This window comes from Saccopteryx bilineata, chromosome 1 (assembly GCF_036850765.1).
Source record: "Saccopteryx bilineata isolate mSacBil1 chromosome 1, mSacBil1_pri_phased_curated, whole genome shotgun sequence".
NCBI lineage: Eukaryota > Metazoa > Chordata > Mammalia > Chiroptera > Emballonuridae > Saccopteryx > Saccopteryx bilineata.
Window position 1 is genome coordinate 311,546,233 of NC_089490.1, and position 24,907 is coordinate 311,571,139.

Genomic DNA, 24,907 nt, shown 5'->3' on the forward strand with positions numbered 1-24,907 from the left:
TACAACCTATCCAACTACATTTGATAAAATATAATTGTTGTTAAACAATTAACCTTGTACAATAGTTAATGATAAATAAACAGATTGCAAAAGCACAACATGTACATGGACGTTATTATTATATAAGCATAACCTCTTTTACATAGGTTATTCTGTGTCAACAATGGCTACTTGAAAAGTAGTTCACCAGCTTCACCATGAGGAACGAAATTTAATTTTCAAAGGCAATGACATCACCTTGGCTCTATAGTTGGGTCTGTGAGGTGGTTAGTGAGAGACATCCGGTGGGACCATCAACCTAGGGACTCAGATGGTTCCTGGCTGAGAACTTGCCTCAGAAAAGAGAGATAGGGGCCCTGGCCGGTTGGCTCAGCGGTAGAGCGTCGGCCTAGCGTGCGGAGGACCCGGGTTCGATTCCCGGTCAGGGCACATAGGAGAAGCGCCCATTTGCTTCTCCACCCCTCCGCCGCGCTTTCCTCTCTGTCTCTCTCTTCCCCTCCCGCAGCCAAGGCTCCATTGGAGCAAAAAGATGGCCCGGGCGCTGGGGATGGCTCTGTGGCCTCTGCCCCAGGCGCTAGAGTGGCTCTGGTCACAATATGGCGACACCCAGGATGGGCAGAGCATCGCCCCCTGGTGGGCAGAGCGTCGCCCCCTGGTGGGCGTGCCGGGTGGATCCCGGTCGGGCGCATGCGGGAGTCTGTCTGACTGTCTCTCCCTGTTTCCAGCTTCAGAAAAATGAAAAGAAAAAAAAAAAAAAGAAAAGAGAGATAGGAAAAACTGTTTCAAAAAAAAGTTTTGCTAGTCGGGGAGAGCTCCTGTACATGAAATGAAAAAAATGACTTGGCTTCTCTGAAAATAAAAGGAGAAGCAGAACAGAATTTAAAAAAATTTTTAATCTCAAGATTAGTCAGTAAGACAATATTGTTAATTTGGGATTCTAAGTTACTTTGAATAATTTAAAATCCTGCTATGGGGATGTTAGGAGTAGTTATCTCTGGAAGTGTTCCAGGTGATTTTACCTCTTTTGTTATACTTTCCTGTATTTTCTGTTATGATCACATACTGCTTTTGTAAGCAGCAAAAGACTTTATTTCAGGAAAGAAAATGACAGTTTGAAAGGGAGAATAGCAACCAAAAGAGATCTTATTATAATTAGTTTTAAAGGCCGATTGTTATTGCCTGACCCGGCGGTGGCTCCATGGATAGAGCGTTGGACTGGGACATGGAGGACTCAGGTTTGAAACCGCAAGGTCGCCGGCTTGAGTTGGGCTCATTCTGCTTGAGTGCGGACTCACCAGCTTGAGTGCAGGGTCGCTGGCTTGAGCAAGGGGTTACTCACTCTGCTGTAGCCCTTGGGTCAAGGCACATATGAGAAAGCAATCAATGAACAACTAAGATGCCGTAACAAAGAACTGATGCTTCTCATCTCTCTCCCTTCCTCTCTGTTTGTTCCTATCTGTTCCTCTCTCTAACTCTGTCTCTGTCAAATTAAATAAATAAAAATAAATAAATAAATAAATGCCGATTTTTATTACTCATTTACACAGTTTTTGTTTTTTGGGGTGTCTTTTTTCTATTTTTCTTTTTCCCCCCTACCTTATATATAGTTTGGTATTGCTTGGTTATTTTATTTGTGGATATATGGAATAAATTATTTTAGAGACAAGAAAATCTTTTCTTCTTTAAAGCATTGACAGGATGATTTCCTGAAAATTATTTAATTACAGAATCTTAATGTGCAAGATTAGTTCTTCTATAAACTGTGCAAACTTAATAGCACCAACTTACAAATAATATAGGGCAGGGATAATGCAGTACAGGTGTCAAAATGCCTCCAGCACCTGCCTTAATAGAATTGACATGTCACAGGACATCCCGCTGACATCATTCAGATGCTGATAAGCCTCACTTCCCCTGTCATAGAAGAGTTAAAATCAAATATTTTCATGATGAATAATTTTAAATAACTGAGGAAAGTGTACCATTTTCTGTAGCTCAGAATAAAAGATTTCTGTAAACCAAAAACTTCTTCAGCAATTTAAATAATCCCATAACTTATTTCTTATGTCAGATTTGATTTTCTTTAGTGAACATTTCTTTAATAAATATGTAATCTACTTATTTATATTCACTGTAACATGACTACGGTAAAAATTATATCTACTACAATGTGGGTTTTAGGGAATCTTAAAACCTTAAAGCATTATGGGTTCTATTTAAATTCTAATAGGTTTTTATTGAGGAAAATATGTCAAATATGATTAAATAAACACAATTCAAAGAAACACCAACAAACTGAGAATATGCTGTGCCTTATCTGAGCACACAAAGACTGTGGACCTAGTAAGCATGAGCCCTGGGCCTTGAATTGGCCTAGGTCCTTGGTGTTATAAGGAGGTCACTGGGCCATAACATGGACACCATGCCCTGACCTTGCTACAGAGAGAAGAGTAAACATTGTTTGACAGTAGCAACTTTACAACCTTGTAACAGTATGAGCTCATAGTGAAGTAATCTTTATAATTCACTGAAAGAAAAAGTAAAAAGTAAACTTTTATGGCACAGTGGTTGTATGGGTAGCCTGCCTGGATCCACTTACTAGCTGTGTGACCTCTGCAACTTAATCTGTTTGTGCCTCAGTTTCCCCATTTTAAAAATGAGGCCAAAAATAATACCAGTTTTATAGGGTTATGTGAGGATTTACTGAGTAATAAATTAAGTGCTTAGAATTGTCCCTGACACAGAAATTGCTATATAAAAGGACAGTTAATAGAGCTTAATTTTCTAGGAAAAACAATCTACTGTTAGCATATCATTTAACAATATGGTATAGAACTTTAAATTATTTTATTTTATTTTATTTTCAGAGACAGAGAGAGAGTCAGAGACAGGGATAGATAGGAACAGACAGACAGGAACAGAGAAAGATGAGAAGCATCAATCATCAGTTTTTTTGTTATGACACCTTAGTTGTTCATTGATTGCTTTCTCATATGTGCCTTGACCGTGGGGCTTCAGCAGACTGAGTAACCCCTTGCATGAGCCAGCGACCTTGGATCCAAGCTGGTGAGCTTTGCTCAAACCAGATGAGCCCGCGCTCAAGCTGGCGAGCTCGGGGTCTTGAACCTGGGTCCTCCACATCCCAGTCTGACGCTCTATCCACTGCGCCACCACCTGGTTAGGCTAGAACTTTAAATTTTATTTATTGCTCAAATTCATTCAAATAAGTATGTTTATAAATTAGGTGCTGAACTTTGGGTGGTAATACTGTTTTCTTAATGGTAGAACTAAGAAACCACATGTTGTTTACAGACTCTCATTTCTTTAACAATCCTCTAAGGTAAACATGCTTGGAAATATTTTAGCCAACTCATGACACAAAAGATGTATGAAAAGAAATCATGATTAAAATCTGTTGTTTGAAAAAACTGTAGCTTTTTTATTTTTTAGAGAGAGAGAGAGAGATGAGAAGCATCAACTCATAGTCATGTCACTTTAGTTGTTCATTGATTCTCATACATGCTTTGGCCGAAGGTCTCCAACAGAGCCAGTGGCCCCTTGCTCAAGCCAGCAACCTTGGGCTCAAGCCAGCAACCTTGTGCTTCAAGCCAGCGACCTCTGGGCTCAAGCCAGTGACTATGGAATCTTGTCAGTGATCCCACACTCAAGCCGGTGACCCCACACTCAAGGTGGTGAGCCCATGCTCAAGTTAGATGCCCACGACTTCAGGGTTTCAAACCTGGGTCCTCTGAGTCCCAGACCGATGCTCTATCCACTGTGCCACCACCTGGTCAGGCAAAGAAATGTAGCTTTATGTCCTTTAAGTCATTATGGATGTTTAACTTTGAAAAAGTATGGTTTGAAAAGTATGAAAAAGAAACTTCTATTACAGCTTTGTAAAAGTCGATCTTAAAAACATAATCAAAACTAATGATATCACATCTATAATAATATAAATATAGAATTATAAGTGATTATACTTCTTGTAAAGGGGTCTCAATAACTCAAATTATTATTAGACTATAAAATATTATGCAAAAAAAACACTCATATTCTCCTTTCAGTTTTAGATGATTTGGACAGCAAACTGGCTCAGGAACAGTCTCCCAGCCCAGTGGGTACAAGAACACCTCTCAACTATGGATCAAGAACACAATTCAGTCATTTTTACTCCAGTGGGAACAAACATGATAATACCATAGACAGGCACAAAAATCACTATAAAGAAACTTCTAATATATCTGTCTATGACATCCTAAGACCAGGAGCCCCTAGAGAAGGTTTTAAAACCTTTTCTCCCAGAACAAGGACAATTTATGATATGTACAGGACAAGGGAGTCCAGAATCTTAAAAGAAGATTATGTGGAAAAGAATACTTTTGGTAGCACTTCTCTGTGTTTTGACAGCCGGCAACGGTTAGCCTCACCAGCTACAGGGTATTTCACAACAAGAAGCATACATTTTCCAGCCACAACTCAGAACAAGAGTGGATTTATACCATCAAGCCATCAGTACAGCCCAAAGAGAACTCCTTTATCATCTATCATATGGAATAGATCAGATTCTTCTAGAGATGAGCTGAACCAGGAAGAGTTCCTGGGGACACCATCACCAATGGAAACTGACCCTGCTGAACAGTATATGCATCCTAGATGTTTTCAGGAGAATGGGATATATGAATTTTATCATTCACAGAGTGTTTACCAACATGTGAATTTAAATTCCTCCATGGATAACACAATGAGTCATGACCCATTTGAGAACACAGAGAATATGCCATTCTACCATCAAGACAACCCATTTGCCAGGTCTTTCTTTAGCAATACCTTTGGACGAAGCAGGGAACAGAGATTCGGACAAAGTCCTTTTGGGGGCCAACAGGAAGAATATTCTTCCTGCTCTGGCTTTCATCAAAGCAGGAAAACATTCACTTCTTCCGACAGAGACTTTGAAATGATTTCCACTGAAGCCAGTAGTGCATCAGCTGGTCATGGCCATAGTGTTTCTTCTCAGCACTGGGGATCATTTCTGCCTCATTACAGAACAAATATTTCCGTAGTCCAAGAAGTGCCACATCCCTGGCAGTTTGGTTCTCAGACATCAACACTGGAGAGCATGGAGTTGCCACAAGGTAATGGGAACCAGATGACTCATTTTGGCACACCAGATATTTGCTCCATGATTGGTTCAAGCTATCACATCAAATCTGGTGGGTTAGAATGTCAACAGAACAGTTCTCCTAAAGAAGTACATGTAAACAAAGGACCTTACTCATTTGGAATTGATCAGACTATAGCATCTCCATTCAAAACTTCCTCCCCCCAGATTCCTGGTGACAAAGGAAATTGTCAAGGTTCCTACATTCAGAATCCCATAGTTTCTTTGCAGAAAATTAAGCCTGCCTCTCTTTCAAAAAGAAGCTACACAGAAGTCACTGTGACCAACAATGATTCAGTTGATTCTCTGCCTCTTACCCAAAGCCAACCCAATATCTTGGTCACAGAAGTGAATAATGAAGAAGACTTGAACGAATCTATTTTGGAAAAAAACAAACAAATAAACAAGAAGGGCCAGACAAACATGACAAGTGAAATGTCCCAACCTATTTCAGACACAGTAATCTCTAACCCCTTAGCTGGTTTTCCAAGTCCCCTGTCCCAAGACTCAGCCAAAACCAACAGATTATTTTTTAATGCATCTACCCCAATAACTTCAAAAGAGTTACCCAGAGTCATTTCCAGGAAAGATATTTCCAAAATTCATATATCACAGAGAGATGAAGCCAATGAACTAAGAAAAAATAAGAGTTATGCTGAAAACAGAAACCTTGGCCCAGCAACTTCCTTTCCCATCATTCAGGAAAGCAGAACATTACCATATTTTCCCAGCCCAAATCAAGGTTGTCACCAGAAATTAACATTAAGTAATGAAGATATTTCAAGCATTGTTGATAATAAACACAGGAGCTCTGTACCTACTGGTAATCAAAATGCACAGTCTCCAGGAAAGTCTGCTATTTTAGATACCAAGGAAGAACAATGTACCAAAACTCATTCTACCAACTGTACCAAGTCAACTGCTGGCCACAATATCCCATGTGATTCTTTAGGTCTGTCATCTAGTACACTGCCAGATTCTTCACCATCGAAAAATTTTTTCCTTGGTGCTCTGGTGATTCCTTCTACTACCACGTTCTCCAGGGAAAGCCTTGCAGGCAAAGATCCATTTCTGGGAGAAAGAGGGGGAAAAGACAATAATAGCAAGCATCGAAATAATGAGTTTACCTTGAACCCCTCAGAAAATGAAAAGAGTGATGATAGTTGTATGTCTGTATGTAATGAGGTAGTTGATGTCAAATGCCATTCACATCCTGCTTTCAGGGCTGGGAAGGGAAAAGGAAAAGTCAGACGACGTATATCCTATATTGAAAAGTTGAACAAAACAGAAAGTAAATCAACACCCACAAGTGGCAGCAGTAGCCTCGTTGAGTTGAATCAAAGTGATTCCAATGCTTGTGAGCTTCACACAAGTTATTGTACTTTACCAAGAAAAGCAGCCAGTTTCCCCATTAATAGCAGGAAGTCAGAAAGTAAGGTAGCGGCTCCTTCATTTAAGAATGAGCCACTGCCACTCCAAACTGAAAATAAGGTGGAAGACCCAATAGGGAAGGACATGTTAAACAAATTCAGTCCTCGTTCTTCTGAGTCGGAAAGCACATGCTCCAGGGCAGTTCCAGCCTCAGCCTCGGTTGTGCCTGAAGCCACAGAGGGGATGACAAATATGACAAACAAGGGATCTGACTTCATTAGAGAAGGACCGCTTCCATTCCTCATAAAGAGGGCTGTGTCGTGCCCTTCAGGGGAACCGTGTGCCTCATCTGGAGGAGATGAAAGAGAAGACTGCTTGGTCTCAGACATGGATGCCTCTGCTATAACACTAAGACCTTGGGAAAAGACCATGAACCCTCTGGAAAGTGACTCATCTGTTAGGAATTGTTCTTTAACCGAAAGACACCACCAAAAGGAACACTTTCAGGAATGCACTGACAAGGATGGTAAAAGTCCTGCCTCCAGGACAGGTATATTTTCCCTTTCACGTGAAGACCCGTTACCTTTTCCTTCAGATATGTCAGGGGGAAAAAGTGGGAAAACATTACATAAAGTTAAGACTACTAGTATGTTTTCTGTTTCTGGTGATGAAGAGAATGTCAGGCATCTTGAGGTAGTTTCAATCTATTACACTCTACCAAGGAAACACAGCAAGAAATTCTGTAACCTCCTTCAAAAGTATGCTCAAAATATCAGTTCACTTCCAGAATCAACTAAAGTGGAGACTGAAACATTTCTCAATTCTTTAGAAAAAGAGAAACTAAATTCTACACAAGAACAGTCAGAAACACCTTCATCTGAAGATCTACAAGTGCTAGTCCACTCTGCTCAGGAAAATCGCCGCTGTCTTTCTCCCAACACTGAAAATGTGACTGTTTTACAATCTCCGAGTATTGGGCCCTCAGAACCTACGCTGCAGGAAATGGCTGCTATTAAGGCAGATGTTTCTCTTTATAAAGAAGAATCTAAAACTAGAGAGATTTCCACAGATAGCTTAGCTAAAACACCTCTAGGTGTTTCACAAAACAGGAAAAAGAGAGGGAAAAAATTGCAAAGTGAAATCCTGAGTGTTTCATCGATGCTTCAGGGGGGGAAATTTGCAGAAGAGAAATCTGCAAATTGTCAGCATGCCATTAAATCAGATAATAGTGGTCCCTCTAATCCTCCAGCCCATTCAGAAGGGAATACTGAAAATCTCCAAACCAGAAGAAGTTCTGGGGAGTGTGCAGGTAATGGGATAGCCATCACAGATACTGGAAGTGCAAAGTGTCTTCGGAAAGATATCACAGGGACAGCTAAAGACGACAGTTCCAAGAGGTTGCAGCCAAGGAAAGCCAGAGGAGCACATTTCCCGAAAAAGAATCATAAGCCACTTTCTGACTCAGAAAGCCAAGTCTTGGCTCTTACTCCAGCTTTGCATAAACTGCATCTTGATGAGGATACTTGTTCAGGGGAGCGAGATTTAGATGGTTTGCAGTCTGAACCCGGAGAGCCACATCAAGGAAGTGAGGAGGTAAATCTGACAAAGAAGAGCAAGGCTAAAGATGAAATGCAGAGGTTGGCACGGGACCAGCCTTCGGTTCCTGCAGAAGGTAGTAAAAATAAAACCAGCTTGGATGACCTGGAGAAAGGGAAAAACAGATCTTCGGTTAAACACAAATTGGCAGCCATATCCAAAGCAAGTAAAAAATTTCCAGGTAAAGATTTGAGCCCCAGAAGACACGTAGCTACTATCTTCCCCCAAAGCAGGAACAGTCCTGGCTTCGGTGGTTTATCTCTTGGCACGCCGGAGTGCGACCCACTGTCCCCTGAGCCTACTCCAAAGTCTACGGAATCCAAGGATGAAAGCAGGTTGAATAATAATGGGATGGATGTGAAGAAATCTGAGAGCCCTCTCCAGGTTACTGCAATGTCCAACAGAGAAGCTTCTGTACACACAAGCAATCAGAAATCTGACAGCATTTCACAACCACATCAGAATTTGTTTAAAAATGTCTCAGAATCACCACCAAAGTATGGGAATTCTAAAGATGTGACAGTAGCTCAGATTTTAGAAAGAAAGTCAGGGACCCTGGCCCTATCTGTATTCACCAGCCTTAGCGAAGCTGACTTCTCTGACCATCGGATGAGGCTGAACCCTCATTTTCCATTGGAGCCTGCAGAGAAATCTACAATAAATATCCCACTGGCCAGCTGTCAGCAACAACAAAGGAGTGCTGCATCTCTGGAACAGGAAGCTGAGCCACACCCGTATCGTTCAAAGAGCTTAAAAAGCATCAATGTGCATGGTGATCTCCTACGTAAAAGTCATCCTCCAAAAGCCAGGGAGCGCCATTTTTCTGAAAGCACTTCTATCGACAATGCCCTAAGCCACCTGACCCTTGGGCATGAATTCTCTAACAACAGTGGGTACAGTCGAAAATTCAAATCTTTTTCTGAACTTTCCTCCTGTGATGAAAATGAGAGTTGGCCTTTGTATAGTGGCAGGACAAAAATGGGTCCCAAATCAGCAACATCTATATCCAGACCTATTGACTATGGGATATTCGGGAAAGAACAACAGTTGGCTTTCTTGGAGAATGTAAAGAGGTCACTCACACAAGGAAGGTTATGGAAACCAAGTTTTCTGAAGAACCCTGGCTTCCTGAAAGATGATGTAATTCACCCTCCTAACTCGACACAGTCATCAAACTCAGATTCTCCTAGCAGTCAGCTGCTGGAAGAGGGCTTATCTCCAAATGTACCACTTAATATCTACGAAGAGGATCCAGTGGGCTCAGACTGTGACACAGACACCACCACAGATGATGAATACTACCTGGATGAAAATGACAAAGAGTCAGAACTGTGAGGCCTTTTCAAAATGTACAACCTTTCCTCCCAAGTCTTGTAATGGAAATAAAATGTAAATGTGAGAGTCCATTGGAAGGACAGATATAAAAAATATTTTATTTTGGCAGTACCTGCTCTGAAGCAACCCAAATTCTTTTTCCCCCTCCATAGCATGTGTGTGTGTGTGTGTGTGTGTGTGTGTGTGTGTGTGTGTGTGAGAGAGAGAGAGAGAGAGAGAGAGATGAAAATGAGAGTTGGCCTTTGTTTAGCCAACTTTCTGAATTCCATTCTTGTTTTGAGGGATTCCTTGCTATTTTCTTCCTCTCTATATATCCTTAGACGTTCCCCCCCACACACCCAATTTAGTCTCTAATTCACCATTCAATTTTGGCTTTTCTGCTCCACTTCCCCCCTGACATTTTCATTCCTTACACCTTTCATTGTGATTTACAACCTAACATTCCAGACACACACAGAACTTATTAGCTGCCCAATCCCGTCTGTATTTCCTCCTCTGGTCCACACCCCACACTTACGGCATTAAATAAAATGCAGGGATGGTGACAGCAAAGTCAATATTATCCTGTTTGACTCATCAACATTTAGGAGATTTAGGGCTTGGGTTTTTTGTTTTTCTTTCAAACAATGATAAGGGGATTTTCATAAGGTCACCCTGTTATATCTATAGTGGAGCCAGAGAGGCACATGTCTGAAGTGCTGTTGAGATTAATGATGAGCTGAATTCCTCTTGTGCTGAACACCACTTGTACTCCTAGGAATTCCTTTGAAACTGTAGAACTTGGCTGAATTGTTAAGAGCTGGATTTTAATCAAGTCAAGGACTGGGGCCAGGCAACCTGAGGGGCCAGAGGGTGGTTTGACCACAGAATTTCTGCTTAGGAAAGAAACAACTGAGGGGTGGAGATAAGCAGATACCCCTTCAGGAAATTGACATTCTTCCTGCAGCTCTAAGCAACCGGTTTTTCCCGTTTCTCCAGACTACATTTTTCTGTTTTCTTCATTGCAGGATTGAACACTTTTTTCCACGTGGGGCCTTTTAGTCATAAGTATCAAATGGTACCCTTGGCCCAGTCCCTAATCTGCTGCCAAGTCAGATCTGACACCCTAAGATCCTCTAAATGCCTGTCACCCATGATTTCCTCAATAATCTATCTCGACTAAATGACTTCCCATACCCCCAATAATCTGACTTTCCTAACTCTTTAGCTACCATGCTGAATTTCTGGCAATTTCTCTCTCCCCAGTCAGAATAAAGACTAATAGATGGTGGTGAAGATAATTTGCTCAAACTACAGAAAGCATGCCATCTGAGATCTTAGTTCTGTGAAGGTCAACATGAATGGATTTCATCATCTGTGGTTTATATTTGCTTCCTGACCTCATTTTATTTTCCATTTTTCTCATCTAGTCTGTTTCATCCATACAAATTAAGGATAATGATAGATATCGGTGAAGTATATGGAGATCTGGAACTGATAAAATTCAAGAAAGTGCTATATTATCATTACCTTCTTAATCACACTGCCTTGCCTAGAAGCAAAATGCCAGGGCAAGTTCACATTGTTCCCATGCAACTCAAAGCTAATGAAGATGTGGTGACTAACATGAAAGCTAACTCTTAAATCTGTAAATTGTCTTAAACTTCAGGCTCGGACCAAACTTGATCTTAAAGAGACTGATAATAGATTTTTAAATCAACTCTTCTGAAATTTTCAATTTAAGTTTGTGTGGTAAAAAGCAAGTAACATTTAATTTTTTTATTTTATGTGTGTTTGTAAATTCTACCTTTCCCTTCTATTTATCTGATTATTTAAGTAAAATTTTTGTAAATATGACCTATATTTTTATGTAATTTAAAGATATTCAGTTAATATTTTAATATTAAAATTCTTGATTTTTTTTTAATGATCAACTTGCAAGTTCTATTTCAGTAAATATCTGAGTCTACATGCATGCTACAAAAGGTGAAACAAAGTTAGCTTATTTTTTACTGAATTTAGGCTATATCAGCATTGTAACTTAACATTCTTAACATAGGTAAGTTAAGGTGAGGATAAACAACTACTTTGGGGCCCTGATTCTTCGCACTAGAATCTACCTTATCTGACTTCAAAGGTAATTGATGGTCAAGTGCTCACTTGCACTATTTGTAATGTCTGCTTGTTGGTCTGGCTTAAGAATCAAGAAAACAGAAAATTCATTAAAATAGTACCTTCTATAGTTTTATACTTTTATAAAACACTTCGTTAAAGAAGTATAGCAAATTTCTATGTATTTTAACATACAAACTGCTGCTTTTTAATATTCATTTTTGGTATAGCTATAGTAATTTATAATAGTAATTCTTATATATATAACTTGTTTTCAAAAAGATATAATCATTATTAAATACATAAATGCAGTAAACCAGGAGAGAATCAATACTAATAAGTACCTGATAAATTATTGTTTAAAGGACTTCTACAACCATACATTTTTACATGTAAAGTTCATTTAAAATAAAACTTAATGAGATTATTTCAATTTTTAGAGATTCCCTTACATTGTAAACATACTGATATCAATAAAACTCCAACTGCTACTAACAAGGTTTTAGCTGATGATAAGCTAATAAAAGCTACTATGTGTAGGAGATAATTTTTTGCTTGTATTGGAGGTGATGAAAGGAAGTCCACTTAGGCTATGGTGAAGATGGGAATCAAAGTGGAAAATCCACACCTCCATAAAAGTAACATACTCCCATAGGATGTCAGAGTGTTAAAGAGGCTTTATTGCTAAGAGTTTATTGTTAATAATAGTAAAGTGCTTCAAAATGTCTCATTTAAATGTACAGTGTAAATATGTAAATATTTTCATTTCAAACCAAGTTTGTGATTTATTCCCACTTAGGGGCTCTTTGTGACTGGCACCTCTGTGATCTCAAATAAGCCTTAAGCACTTTTGTTAAAATGTTATCAAATAATCCTTTTATATTCTTGTTCCCATTACCATTCTCTAGATGTGAATTGTTACAAGACAAAGCGCAAATTTGAAACAATGCCTGTATTGAAATAAATGATTTAAATAGATGCACTGCTTGACTTAGTTTTTATTCCCATCCTAAAATGATAATGTTTAAATGTGAAAGTTTCAGGAAACCTACAAAGAGAAGAGGCAGGGTACAAAAGGATACAAATAAATCTTTTGGGTAACTATTAATGAGATCAACCATATGAGTAGTTTTTAAAAACAGTGACATCTCTCTTCTATTTGTACCCCAAAGCAGCCAACCAGCAAATGAAGGTCTTTGTACCCAGTTGCCTTGCAGAGCAGGAATGAATAGTCTGGCATTTCTCTGAGAGCTCCCCCAGTTATAAAGGAAGAGGGAGCTACATGGAGTTGGGTCATCTCCTGCCCAGTAGCACTGATGAAAGATAAGCAGGTCTTTCCAATTGGAATATAAGACATGCAATGTTAATTCCTGCTAAACATGTTAACAGATTTATCTTTGTTAGGAAAGTAACTCAAAATAGTTTGTCTACCAAGGACAGGAGAGTATCATCATCCTGAATACGGACAGTATTTTATTCAAAATATTTTTACTGGCCTTTATTAAAATTTAAAATACATTGAATCAGCTAAGATTTTTAGTCATAGACTAAATCCTTTCTAGATGATTCAAATAGAAAAGGATTTATTAAAGGGTATATACTTTGCACACAGACACATTGGTAGGGCTGAGGAAACAGACATTAAGCTGAAATTTCAGGACCAATTCCTAAAAGCATGTCAAAGAATTAGATTACTACAGCAGCTGCTGCCTCTATTATGACCAGAAAGATGCAAAATCATGAAATTGAGTAAGCCAACACACTGAACACCATGTTCATTTTCCCCACAAATCAAAAGAAATAAAAGCAGTACTATGTATACATTTACATATAGATTTACACGTAAGAATATTTATTGCCACAATCTTCATTGCGGCAAAAACACAGTGAATACCTAATAAAAAATGATTGACTATGGAACACACATATGTAATATTATGAAATCATTAAAAGTAAAATAAAACTATATAAGTTGACTTGGAAAAAGTTGCATGAGTACTGTTGAGTGAGAAAAGCAAAATAACCAAAAAAGCAAAAAAATTTGTTTAATTATTAACCAAAAAAACTTGCACATGCATGTATACTTATAAAGGGATACACACTAGGCTATTAATGTTAATTGGTTTGTGGTCAGGGTGGGTGTGGGTGGAAGTAGGAGGTGGGCAGCTGTTGGAGGGTATATTCAAGAACAGCAGGAAAGACAGGAGGGGTAGCAAGGCCCCCTCCAAAAAAATCTATATATACTTGTATATATAGAAATATGTGTGCATAATTTTGATTAAATTATATACTTGGAATATAACAGTGTGTGTGTGTGTGTGTGTGTGTGTGTGTATATATATATATATAATTAAAGATGACATTTTAAAAGATATTCAAAAGATTTACTATCCAGGAAAATATTTGTTACTTTAAAAAAAAAACTAAAATGTGCACTTTTTTGAAACATTATGCTTTTTCAGTTTTACTGATATATAACTGACATAAACACTGTACAAGTTTAAGGTATACAGCATAATAACATGACTTACATATATTGCAAAGTGATTATTTCAACAAATTTAGTTAACCACATTATCATACAGATAATGAAACATCATTATCTCATACAGATAATGATGAAAAGAAGAAAATATTTTTCATTTGTGATGAAAACTTTCAGAAGACATGTTCTAATAAAATAAATGCTAGTATTAATTTTCCCTCTAAGCTTTCTTCCCAACCATCCTTTCCAGATTACGCTGTCATGATAGTCTAGAGTAAATTCAGAAGTACTGTACTTCTAGAAATCTTTTGGACGTATATAGTAGATGCTGATTTCTTTTCTCTGGAGACCCCATTCCCTGACTGATCCCACCTCCATCCCAAGCACATGGTCACTGTGGAAGAATTAGTGTTCTTACATGATCCTAAGAGTTGATTGGTTCAGGGATGAATGCCTGACTCAGGCTGGACCAATGAGCAGTTGTGTTTTAGGAGGAAATACCTCTATACCAGTGGTCCCCAACCTCTTTTGGGCCACGGACCAGTTTAATGTCAGAAAATATTTTCACGGACCGGCCTTTAGGGTGGGATGGATAAATGTATTACGTGACCGAGACAAGCGTCAAGGGTGAGTCTCAGACGGATGTAACAGAGGGAATCTGGTCATTAAAAAAAAATAAAACATCGTTCAGACTTAAATATAAATAAAACGGAAATAATGTAAGTTATTTATTCTTTCTCTGCGGACCGGTACCAAATGGCCCACGGACTGGTAGTGGTCTGCGGCCCAGGGGTTGGGGACCACTGCTCTATACAATGAGATTCTGAATACAAGTTATTATTTAAACCAATTGTCTCACAATCTAAAATTTACCATAGGGACTGTATGTAATAAATGGAAGTTATATCCCCGGTACCTTGCAGAATACATGATAAATTGGGTGCTGAATAAATATAATTGAAATAATTAAATGTTTATGCATTTTATGGGATCTAAGCTCACCTAAGCCCATGTAAGGATTTTATTAATGATGTTGAAAATGAAACAGTTCTCTAATGTCAAAAGAGGAATTTATCATAAGGATACTAGAATATCCCTAAAACCAAGGGCCAAGATGCTGCTTAGGAACTATACCAAGCCTGTGTAGTGCACTATCTAGAAAACTCTGAGATTCTATATTTTGCCTCCAATTCATCGGCAACACAAAAAAATTGGTAAAGTTTACTTTGCCTCTGTTTAAGAAAAAGCTCAGTTACAAACTGAAATCTCTTAACTCAGATTTTTAAACTCCCCCCCCAAAAAAATTTCTGATTAGTTCAGCATGAGAGTTTTCAAACTATAAACCAATCAAATATGGCCATGAGTTAAGGTGATGTTTTACAAAGCCTTGTTGTTAACTGTAGATTGTGGAGTAAAATAAAAAGAGTAGTTACTAGAAAGGGGTAGAAATGTTACAAACTAAGTGGACAACCAATAGCTAGCTGTGAAGTTTATGTAGCTGTAGTGAGGATTCCAGGGGCCAGGTCAATTCATAAAAGTATATTTAATTGTAGACCTTCCAGAGTCACAGACCAAAATTTTATGTGTCTGAGATTGGAACTCAATATAGATATGAGTGTGAAAGGGAATAGAAACTTCTTAAATACGTCATTTACTTCAAGTTTTGTGTGTGACTTTTCTATAGCTTGGAAAGACTTCTCTCTCTCTCTCTCTTTCTTCCTACAGCAGATTCCAATTTGACTTTCATGTTTTAGCACAGACATCATCTCTTTTGGAAAGCCTCTCTGAATTCTACCAAGACAAGGTATTTAGGGATGGGAGAGGCAGTTTGCCATAAACCCTGAACATCCCTGAAGATTTTTGCTGGGTATGCCAAGAATGTAGGTCCTTGACCACTCTTTACCCCTGCCATTTCTCATGTATTTGTAGCAACAACCTTGAAGAATGAGATAACATCTCACCAACACCGAGCAAGCTTAATTCACCTTACTCTAAAAGCAGTAATCCCCCAAATTCTGTGTCTCTTGCAATGCAGGCATTCATGACAGGCCTTTTGCATTGTCCCCACTGGATTTGAGGACACTAGATTTGAGAGTTAGATTAGTTTTCTAGGGCTGCCTTAAATACCATAGACTGGGTGGCTTAAACAACAGAATTTATTTTCTCTCAATTCTGGAGGCTAGAAGATCAAGCTGACTACAGGTTTGGTTTCTTCTGAGGTCTTTCTCCTTGTATTGCAGGTAGCTGCCCTCTCACTGCGTCCTCTATGGTCCTTCCTCTATGACCAGACTCTCCCGTGTCTTTGTGTGTGGCTGAATTTCCTCTTCTTTTAAGGATGCCAGTTAGATTGGATTAGGGCTGGTCCCAATGGTCTAATTTTAACTTAATTATCTCTTTAAGGGCCCTATCTTCAAAGACAGTCAAATTCGCCTGACCTGTGGTGGCGCAGTGGATAAAGCGTCAACCTGGAAACACTGAGGTTGCCGGTTCAAAACCCTGGCTTGCCTGGTCAAAGCACATATGGGAGTTGATGCTTCCTGCTCCTCCCCCTTCTCTCTCCCCCTCTCCTCTCTAAAATGAATTTTAAAAAAAATTAAAAAAAAAACCCACATGTATAGCCTGACCTGCGATGGCGCAGTGGATAAAACGTCAACCTGGAACCCTGAGGTTGCCGGTTCGAAACCCTGGGCTTGCCCGGTCAAGGCACATATGGGAGTTGATACTTTCTGCTCCTCCCCCTCCCTTTCTCTCCCCCCCCCTCTAAAATGAATAAATAAAATTAAAAAAAATTTTTTTTTTAAAAACAGTCAAATTCTGAGTTACTAGGGTTAGTGCTTCAACATACAAATTATGGAGGAACATATTTCAGCTCATAACAGGAATCATTGGGTCCAACAGAAACCAACATGAAGCTCTGGCTACTGCTCTTGCAGTGACTAACAAAGCTCTCTGTCTTGGATCCAGGAGGCTGTGTCTTTTGACAGGATCCATGAAACAATAAAGACTAACTTGTTAGCTTGTAAGTAGGGTAAAATCCCAGACCCCACACAGTTCCTGACACTCATATTTTAGCAGCTATTATACTATATATTTGCACTGCATTTCTTTCTTGTCCATAAAACCACAGGATTTGAAGTTAATTATAATGTCTAAAACAAACATTGAATTAATGTTTGTTGAGTAAATTAAATTTGATTTATGATAAAGAATCTGGTCAGGCATTTTTTAATCTGAAGAGAGATGCTTTTTTAAGATATGGATAGAGAAGAAAAAAAAACAAACAGGTTGGTACAGATTCAGTATTGCCAAAGGAGTGTTCAGATACAATTATATGGCTTCCTTGATACTGGGTGTTACCACAAGCTATATAATTATTAGGTCATATTTTATTATCCAGTACCTCAGATTATTTCTCTGGGAATTTTTTGAAGTTTGATTTTGGAAGAATGTGAATAAAGTGTTCCAAATAATTATTTTATGTGATAGCTAGAACAAAGCTTTCAATTTAAAACATGCAGACACCTCCCCAAAAGAAAATTTATCAATGAAAGTAACATCAAGTAATGTCACCTTTTAGCACTACAATAATTTACCAGTGATTTACTATGAGTTCCTGAAAATCTTTCCAAAGTACAAAGAAACACTGTCAACAACCAGTTACATTCCCTGTCTAGAGACATTTCCTTGAACTATATTAAAGTTTTTCTTCGCTGTTGGGTCCTTTCGTTCCCACGGCCGTCACCACTGTGTTTGCCTCCTTTAAAAAACGATTTCCTCTATAAACAGTTGACAAATTCAAACAACCGGAGGTGGAGGCCTGCGTGCCAAGGCGTGGGCGAGCAAGACTCTCACCCTTGGTCCCTTTGCCTGCCCTCTGATCTCCATTCTCAATGGAGTGAAGGAGGCTGGGGGAGGAGGGAACGGGTCCACCGCCGCCCCTCGCAGTGCGCACTGCAGAGACCACCCGGCACCAGGGCTCAGAGGCCGGGGGAGAGCCGGGGGCGGGACGGTGGCCGTGGTGCTCAGGCCCGCCCCGGGGTGTGCCCCCGCCCGGCTGCGGCTCTCCCGGCCGCCACCGCCGCCGCTGTCCCCGCTGGACCGCGCGGCCCGGCCACCATGCGCCACCTCCCGCGGGCCCTGCCGCTGTTGCTGCAGCTCGCCGGGCTCGCTGCCGCGGGGGCCCCCGTGAGCGCGCCGCGGAGCCTGGTGTGGGGCCCTGGGCTGCAGGCGGCTGTCGTCCTGCCCGTCCGCTATTTCTACCTGCAGGCCGTCAACTCCGAAGGCCAGAACCTCACTCGCTCGCCCGCAGGTAGCGTCCCGCCCCATCTCCCCTGCGTCCCGCCTGCGCCCCCGCAGCAGCGCGCTGCGGGGAATCCGCCCGCGTGGCTTCCCTCCTCTGGCACGCTGTGTCGCCCTTCCTCAGGTCTGGTCACCTCCTCCTCCCTCCTTCGCCTGGACACAGCGGGGAGGGAGGGAGTCGTGACAAAAGTCTGGTGAATAAGTGAATGAACTCTGGGGGCCTTCCTCATTTACTCTGCCGGGACTGACGTTCTGAAGGCGCGGCAACCAGGGAATTGAATGCGGAGTGAGTCACTCTGCGGAGATGGCCTTTCCACCTCTGACTGTCCTCACTGCTCCGGCGTGCAGGGAGTGCCTTCACGTTTTGAGTCATCAGCCCCAGAATGGATCTGGTTACATCGCTGGGGCCTGATAGGCTTGAAACAGCTAACTCCTACACAAAGGGAACGGCAGAGCGGCAGGCAGAAAGGAGGCAGTTTTGCATGTTACATTTTAGCTTTCTGATAGCTTTGAGTCCTTTGAAAGCAGATTGCAGGAATCGGCGAGATGCAGTAGAACTGAGTGTTCCCTTTCCCGAGGGTGGATCTCGTCCTGAATCCCTCCGCGCATTAGTTCTTGTTCTCCTTCACATCTTACCGTTGCAACTTCTTAACAACTTGTCCTGCTGGTTTCAAGGTGTTGCAAGTCAGGATTTAATAATTTATGTCCAGCCAACTGGCATCCTGTTTTATCAACAAAGAATCAATCACAATTACCCATTGCCTCTTCTTCCACTGCCAGTGGAGAACTATAGCTAATTATTTTAGTTTTAGAAAGATTTTCCTTGGCCCTTAGAATCAGAAGAAAAGATTCTTAAACCCATATTGAATGGGGTGTATTTTCTTCTTTATAGTTTCTTTGTTTTCCAAAATTAATTCTATAATTTTATAATGAGGGGGGGAGAGTTTAGAAAGAAAAGACGGAAAACTAAAATAATTTCTACATGAAAAAAGAAAATTACATGTTCCAAAATGAAATACAGCTAATCTTACTATTAATAAAAAAAAACCCATAAGTTCAAATAAAATTCCATTTTTTTTTTTTTTTTTTTTTTTTTTTTTTTTTATTAATGGTAATGGGATGACATTAATAAATCAGAGTACATATATTCAAAGAAAACATGTCTAGGTTATTTTGTCATCAAATTATGTTGCAAACCCCTCGCCCAAAGTCAGGTTGTCCTCCGTCACCCTCTATCTATTTCTCTGTGCCCCTCCCCCTCCCCCTAACTCTCTCCCTCCCTCCCTCCCATGTCCTCCCTCCCCCCCCACCCATGGTAACCACCACACTCTTGTCCATGTCTCTTAGTCTCGTTTTTATGTTCCACCAATGTATGGAATCATGTAATTCTTGTTTTTTTCTGATTTACTTATTTCACTCCTTATAATATTATCAAGATCCCACCATTTTGCTGTAAATGATCTGATGTCATCATTTCTTATGGCTGAGTAGTATTCCATAGTGTATATGTGCCACATCTTCTTAATCCAGTCTTCTATTGAAGGGCTTTTTGGCTGTTTCCATGTCTTGGCCACTGTGAACAGTGCTGCAATGAACATGGGGCTACATGTGTCTTCACGTATCAATGTTTCTGAGTTTTTGGGGTATATACCCAGTAGAGGGATTGCTGGGTCATAAGGTAGTTCTATTTGCAGTTTTTTGAGGAACCACCATACTTTCCTCCATAATGGTTGTACTACTTTACAGTCCCACCAACAGTGAATGAGGGTTCCTTTTTCTCCACAGCCTCTCCAACATTTGCTATTACCCGTCTTGTTGATAATAGCTAATCTAACAGGAGTGAGGTGGTATCTCATTGTAGTTTTGATTTGCATTTCTCTAATAACTAATGAAGCTGAGCATCTTTTCATATATCTGTTGGCCATTTGTATCTCTTCCTGGGAGAAGTGTCTGTTCATGTCCTCTTCCCATTTTTTTATTGGATTGTTTGTTTGTTTGTTGTTGAGTTTTATGAGTTCTTTGTAAATTTTGGATATTAGGCCCTTATCTGAGCTGTCGTTTGAAAATATCAGTTCCCATATAGTTGGCTGTCTGTTTATTTTGATATCAGTTTCTCTTGCTGAGCAAAAACTTTTAATTCTGATGTAGTCCCATTCATTTATCTTTGCCTTCACTTCTCTTGCCATTGGAGTCAAGTTCATAAAATGTTCTTTAAAACCCAGGTCCATGATTTTAGTACCTATGTCTTCTTCTATGTACTTTATTGTTTCAGGTCTTATATTTAGGTCTTTGATCCATTTTGAATTAATTTTGGTACATGGGGACAGGCTGTAGTCGAGTTTCATTCTTTTGCATGTGGCTTTCCAGTTTTCCCAACACCATTTGTTGAAGAGGCTTTCTTTTCTCCATTGTGTGTTGTTGGCCCCTTTATCAAAGATTATTTGACCATATATATGTGGTTTTATTTCTGGGCTTTCTATTCTGTTCCATTGGTCTGAGTGTCTATTTTTTTGCCAATACCATGCTGTTTTGATTATCGTGGCCCTATAATATAGTTTAAAGTCAGGTATTGTAATGCCCCCAGCTTCATTCTTTTTCCTTAGGATTGTTTTGGCTATTCGGGGTTTTTTATAGTTCCATAAAAATTCCATTTTTTATTCTAAAAATATTGGCTTTTTTTTAAACTCAAAGCAATACTCAAAGCTCTTAAGGGAGTAATGACTTACACTCAGTGACATTCATCCTCTGCTAATGGAGCACAAATTGTTCAAGGGTTTCTGGAAAGTAACTGTCCAAATGTATCAAGAGTCTTAAACATTTTGTAAATCTAATAATGTACAGAGAAATGAGTTTCAGCAGTTAGAAAATGTCATTTACAAAAAAAAGCCTTTGTCCTTTAATTTGGCATTCCGATTTCTAGGTCTCAGATTATTCCTAAAGTAGGAGATGATCAGAATGTAGTCAAAGATTTTTATAACAAGGATATTCTTGCAGCATTATAATTGTTTATTATGAAATGTTTAAATAGCCACTATAAGATGGCTATTTGCTACATAAAGTATGGTACGTCCACGTAGTGGATTATTTGACAGCTATTAAAAGTAATATTCTGCCAGGGGCTGGTGGAAGAGAGAAGTGAGAAGTTATTAAATCAATGTAGAGTTTCATTTTGGCAGAATAAGAAAGATCTCGAGATTTAGTGCACAAAAATATGGACATATTTAACACTACTGAAGTGTACACTGAAAAAATGGTTAAGATGGTAAAATTTATGTTATGTGTCTTTTTACATTTAAAAAATTTTTGAAGTAGCCTGACGAGGCAGTGGTGCAGTGGATAGAGCATTGGCCTGGGATGCAGAGGACCCAGGTTTGAAACCCCGAGGTCGTCAGCTTGAGTGCGGCCTTATCAGGCTTGAGCTCAGGCTCACCAGCTTGAGTGCAGGGTCGCCGGGTTGAGTGTGGGATCATAGACATGACCCCATGGTTGCTGGCTTAAAACCCAAGGTCGCTGGATTGAGCAAGGGAGTCACTGGCTTAGCTGGAGCCCCGGCCCCCGTCAAAGCACATTTGAGAAAGCAACCAATGAACAACTGAACAACTAAGGTGCTGCAATGAAGGATTAATGCTTCTCATCTCTCTTCCTTCTTGTCTTTTCCTGTCCATCTCTCTCGCTCTCTAGCAAAAAATAATCTTTTTGAAGTAACTCTTTAAAAGATTATTTAATAATGCTTACATTGGGTTAAGGATGGAATAAACAGGAAAGAAACTAGTTTCGTTCTAATTTTGTAATCAGTAAGTTAACCTGTACCTCACTCATTAGTGTCATCAGTGGTGATAGCAAGAGAGTAGGGACCTTTTTTTCCCTCTTCTTTTTTCCCAAGGAAAATTTTCCCCAAAATGATATTACTGTTTTCATAGTCAGGAAAAAAGTTAAGGAAATGAAAAAGGACTTTCACCAAGTCTTTTCAGACAACCTCACTTTCATTCCCTTAGACTCTGCTGGTTTTCTTTCAGGCCACTTGATTTCTAGCTCCCATTCAAAAGGCTGTCCTATAATTCTGGAAAGCAAACCCAACCAGTTTCTTACATCTTCTGCCACCCCTGTGCATTTGTAAGTTCTAAAATTTTTCCTTCTCCAAGAACTAATTGGGAAAGAGGCAAAGTTTTCCCCAAGCTATCGGTTCTTATATGACTTACCAAGATTCCCTTATTACTGTAATTACCGTTCTCATTTAATAGTGTCTGAATACCATTATTATATTGCATATCTCCAAGTACATAGATAGCAAAAATGTTGTGAACTCTAATGGTCTAAATCAGGAGATCTCAAACTGGAGTCCACAGAAGTTAGGGTGTAAACGACTTTGGATGGGGGGAGAAAACTATATCGTTATTTTCACTAACCTCTGACTTAAACTGAGTATTTCTTTCTATTATGAATGTAGGCAGAACCTGTTGATATATTTATAGTCCCAGAATCTAGCACAGGGCCTGGCAGAGATGCTCAGTAAATATTGTAGACAAAAAGAAAGATGGGGTAGAAAGAGGGTGGTTGGAATATGTCAAGATGGTAGGATACAAATACAATGGACCCTTGAACAAGGTGGGGGTTAAGGATGCTGACCCAGGTGCAAGAAAAAATACACGTATAAATTTAACTACCTAAAAACTTAACTACAGTGTTTCTCCATATCTCAGGGGGATTGATTCCAGGACACCTACAGATACCAAAATTCACAGATGCTCAAATTCCTTATAAAAAATAGCATAGAACAATGCATACAGTTAGCCCTCCACATCCACAAATTCCCAACCGCAGATCAAAAATACTGTTTTCAATCTGTGGTTATTTGAATCGCAGATGTGAAACCCAAGGAAATGGAGGGACGGTTGCATATTTATTGAAGTAATCCACAGGTAAGTGGATCCATGCAGTTCAAACTCAGATTGTTCAAGGGTCAACTGTATTCATTTTCTGCACAGTCCTCTCCTACCTTCATTAGTAATATCTTCATAAAATAATCTTACCTCCTCCTTTGTAAACGTGCTTTATTTCATTTGTTCTCCTAAGCTGCTCTGTGAGGTAAGGAGGATAGATATAATTCTTTTCACTTTACACACAAGAAACTGAAGCTCAGTGAAGCTAAAATGTCTTGCCCATGGCCACACACCTATTAACTGTCAGAGCCAACTGTGGAATACCTAGTTGCTTTTTCCTTCAACCAAATCTCCAGGAATATGATTGTTGTGTAGCCAGCCAGACATTTTTGGAGGATTCTATTTAGTGTCAAGGCAAAACCAATTGCCCTCCTGGGACTCTGTTCCCTTTGTCATTGTGGGGTCAACACTATATATACATATATATATAGTTGCAGCTGCAAAGAGCCTTAATAAAGTTCCTAAACAAGGTGAGGGGGGTGAATTCTTCTGACCTGTGTGCTAACATTAAACAGTGTGACCAGGTGGATTCAGGATAGGCTTTGAAAGAAAAAGCATTCAAGCTGTGTTCAAATACTGGCTCAGCCACTGATCTATATGTGACCTTGGATGAATTACTTAACTTCTTCAAGGGAGCCTTGGTTTTCTCATCTGTAAAACACGTGCCTGACAAGTTCTTGTAGGAAATAAATAAGATAGAAAATGCATGTGGCCTGACCAGGTGGTGGCACCATGAATAGAGCGTTGGACTGGGATGCAGAGTACCCAGGTTCGAAACCCCAAGGTTGCTGGCTTGAGCGCGGGCTCATCTGGTTTGAGCACAGCTCACCAGCTTGAACCCAAGGTCGCTGGCTTGAGCAAGGGGTCACTCGCTCTGCTGTAGCCCCACGGTCAAGGCACATATGAGAAAGCAATAAATAACTAAGGTGCCGCAACAAAGAATTGATGCTTCTCATCTCTCTCCCTTCCTGTCTGTCCCTATCTGTCCCTCTCTCTGTCTCTGTTATAAAGAGAGAGAAAAAAAACAAACTAAAACTCATGGACTAGCATATAAGTGTGAAAAAAGTAAATTGTTTAAAATGCTTTTTATTTCTTTCCAAATCAAAAGTCTTCAAAATTTCTGATTCTAATAATATAATACTTGGATATTTCCAAACACCTTTTGTCCACATAGTCACTACATTCTCATTCAATTAGCTTTTGAATTTGTGAAGTAGGCCCTGGCCAATTGGCTCAGGGATAGAGCGTTGGTCTGGTATGTGGAAGTCCTGGGTTTGATTCCTGGCCAGTGTAAACAGGAGAAGCGACCATCTACTTCTCCACCCTTCCCCCTCATTTCTCTCTTTCTCTCTCCTCCCCTTCCATATCCATGGCTCAAATGGCTTGAGCAGTTTGGCCCAGGGGTTGAGGATGGCTCCATGGCCTCACCCTAGGTGCTGAAATAGCTCGGTTGCTGAGCAGCAGAACAGGGGCCCCAGATGGGCAGAACATTCCCCTGTCTGGGGACTAGCCAGGTGGATCCCAGTCAGGACACATGCAGGAGTCTGTCTTTCTGCCTCCCCACCTCTCACTTAAAAAAAAAAATTTGTGGAGTAGAAAAACTCAAGCTGAGCTTCAATTCTGTTCCATTAT

The 24,907-nt window shown here is 39.9% G+C and overlaps 1 protein-coding gene across 9 annotated transcripts in view; it reads left to right on the plus strand.

The window, feature by feature from the left end:
* Positions 1-24,907, plus strand: part of LOC136315591 (protein O-glucosyltransferase 3) — a 112,342-nt gene that overhangs the window by 72,395 nt on the left and 15,040 nt on the right. For 7 of the 9 annotated variants that reach the window (XM_066247311.1, XM_066247312.1, XM_066247320.1 and 4 more), the window contains one exon: positions 4,065-12,529. The exons of 1 other annotated variant lie outside the window; for it this stretch is intronic. In XM_066247311.1, the coding sequence (XP_066103408.1) occupies positions 4,065-9,460 (5,396 nt within the window). In that variant the 3' untranslated portion in view covers positions 9,461-12,529. Of the gene's footprint in view, positions 1-4,064; positions 12,530-17,873; positions 18,346-24,907 lie in introns of those variants that run through there. One more of the 9 variants, XM_066247356.1, reaches the window with a different exon arrangement.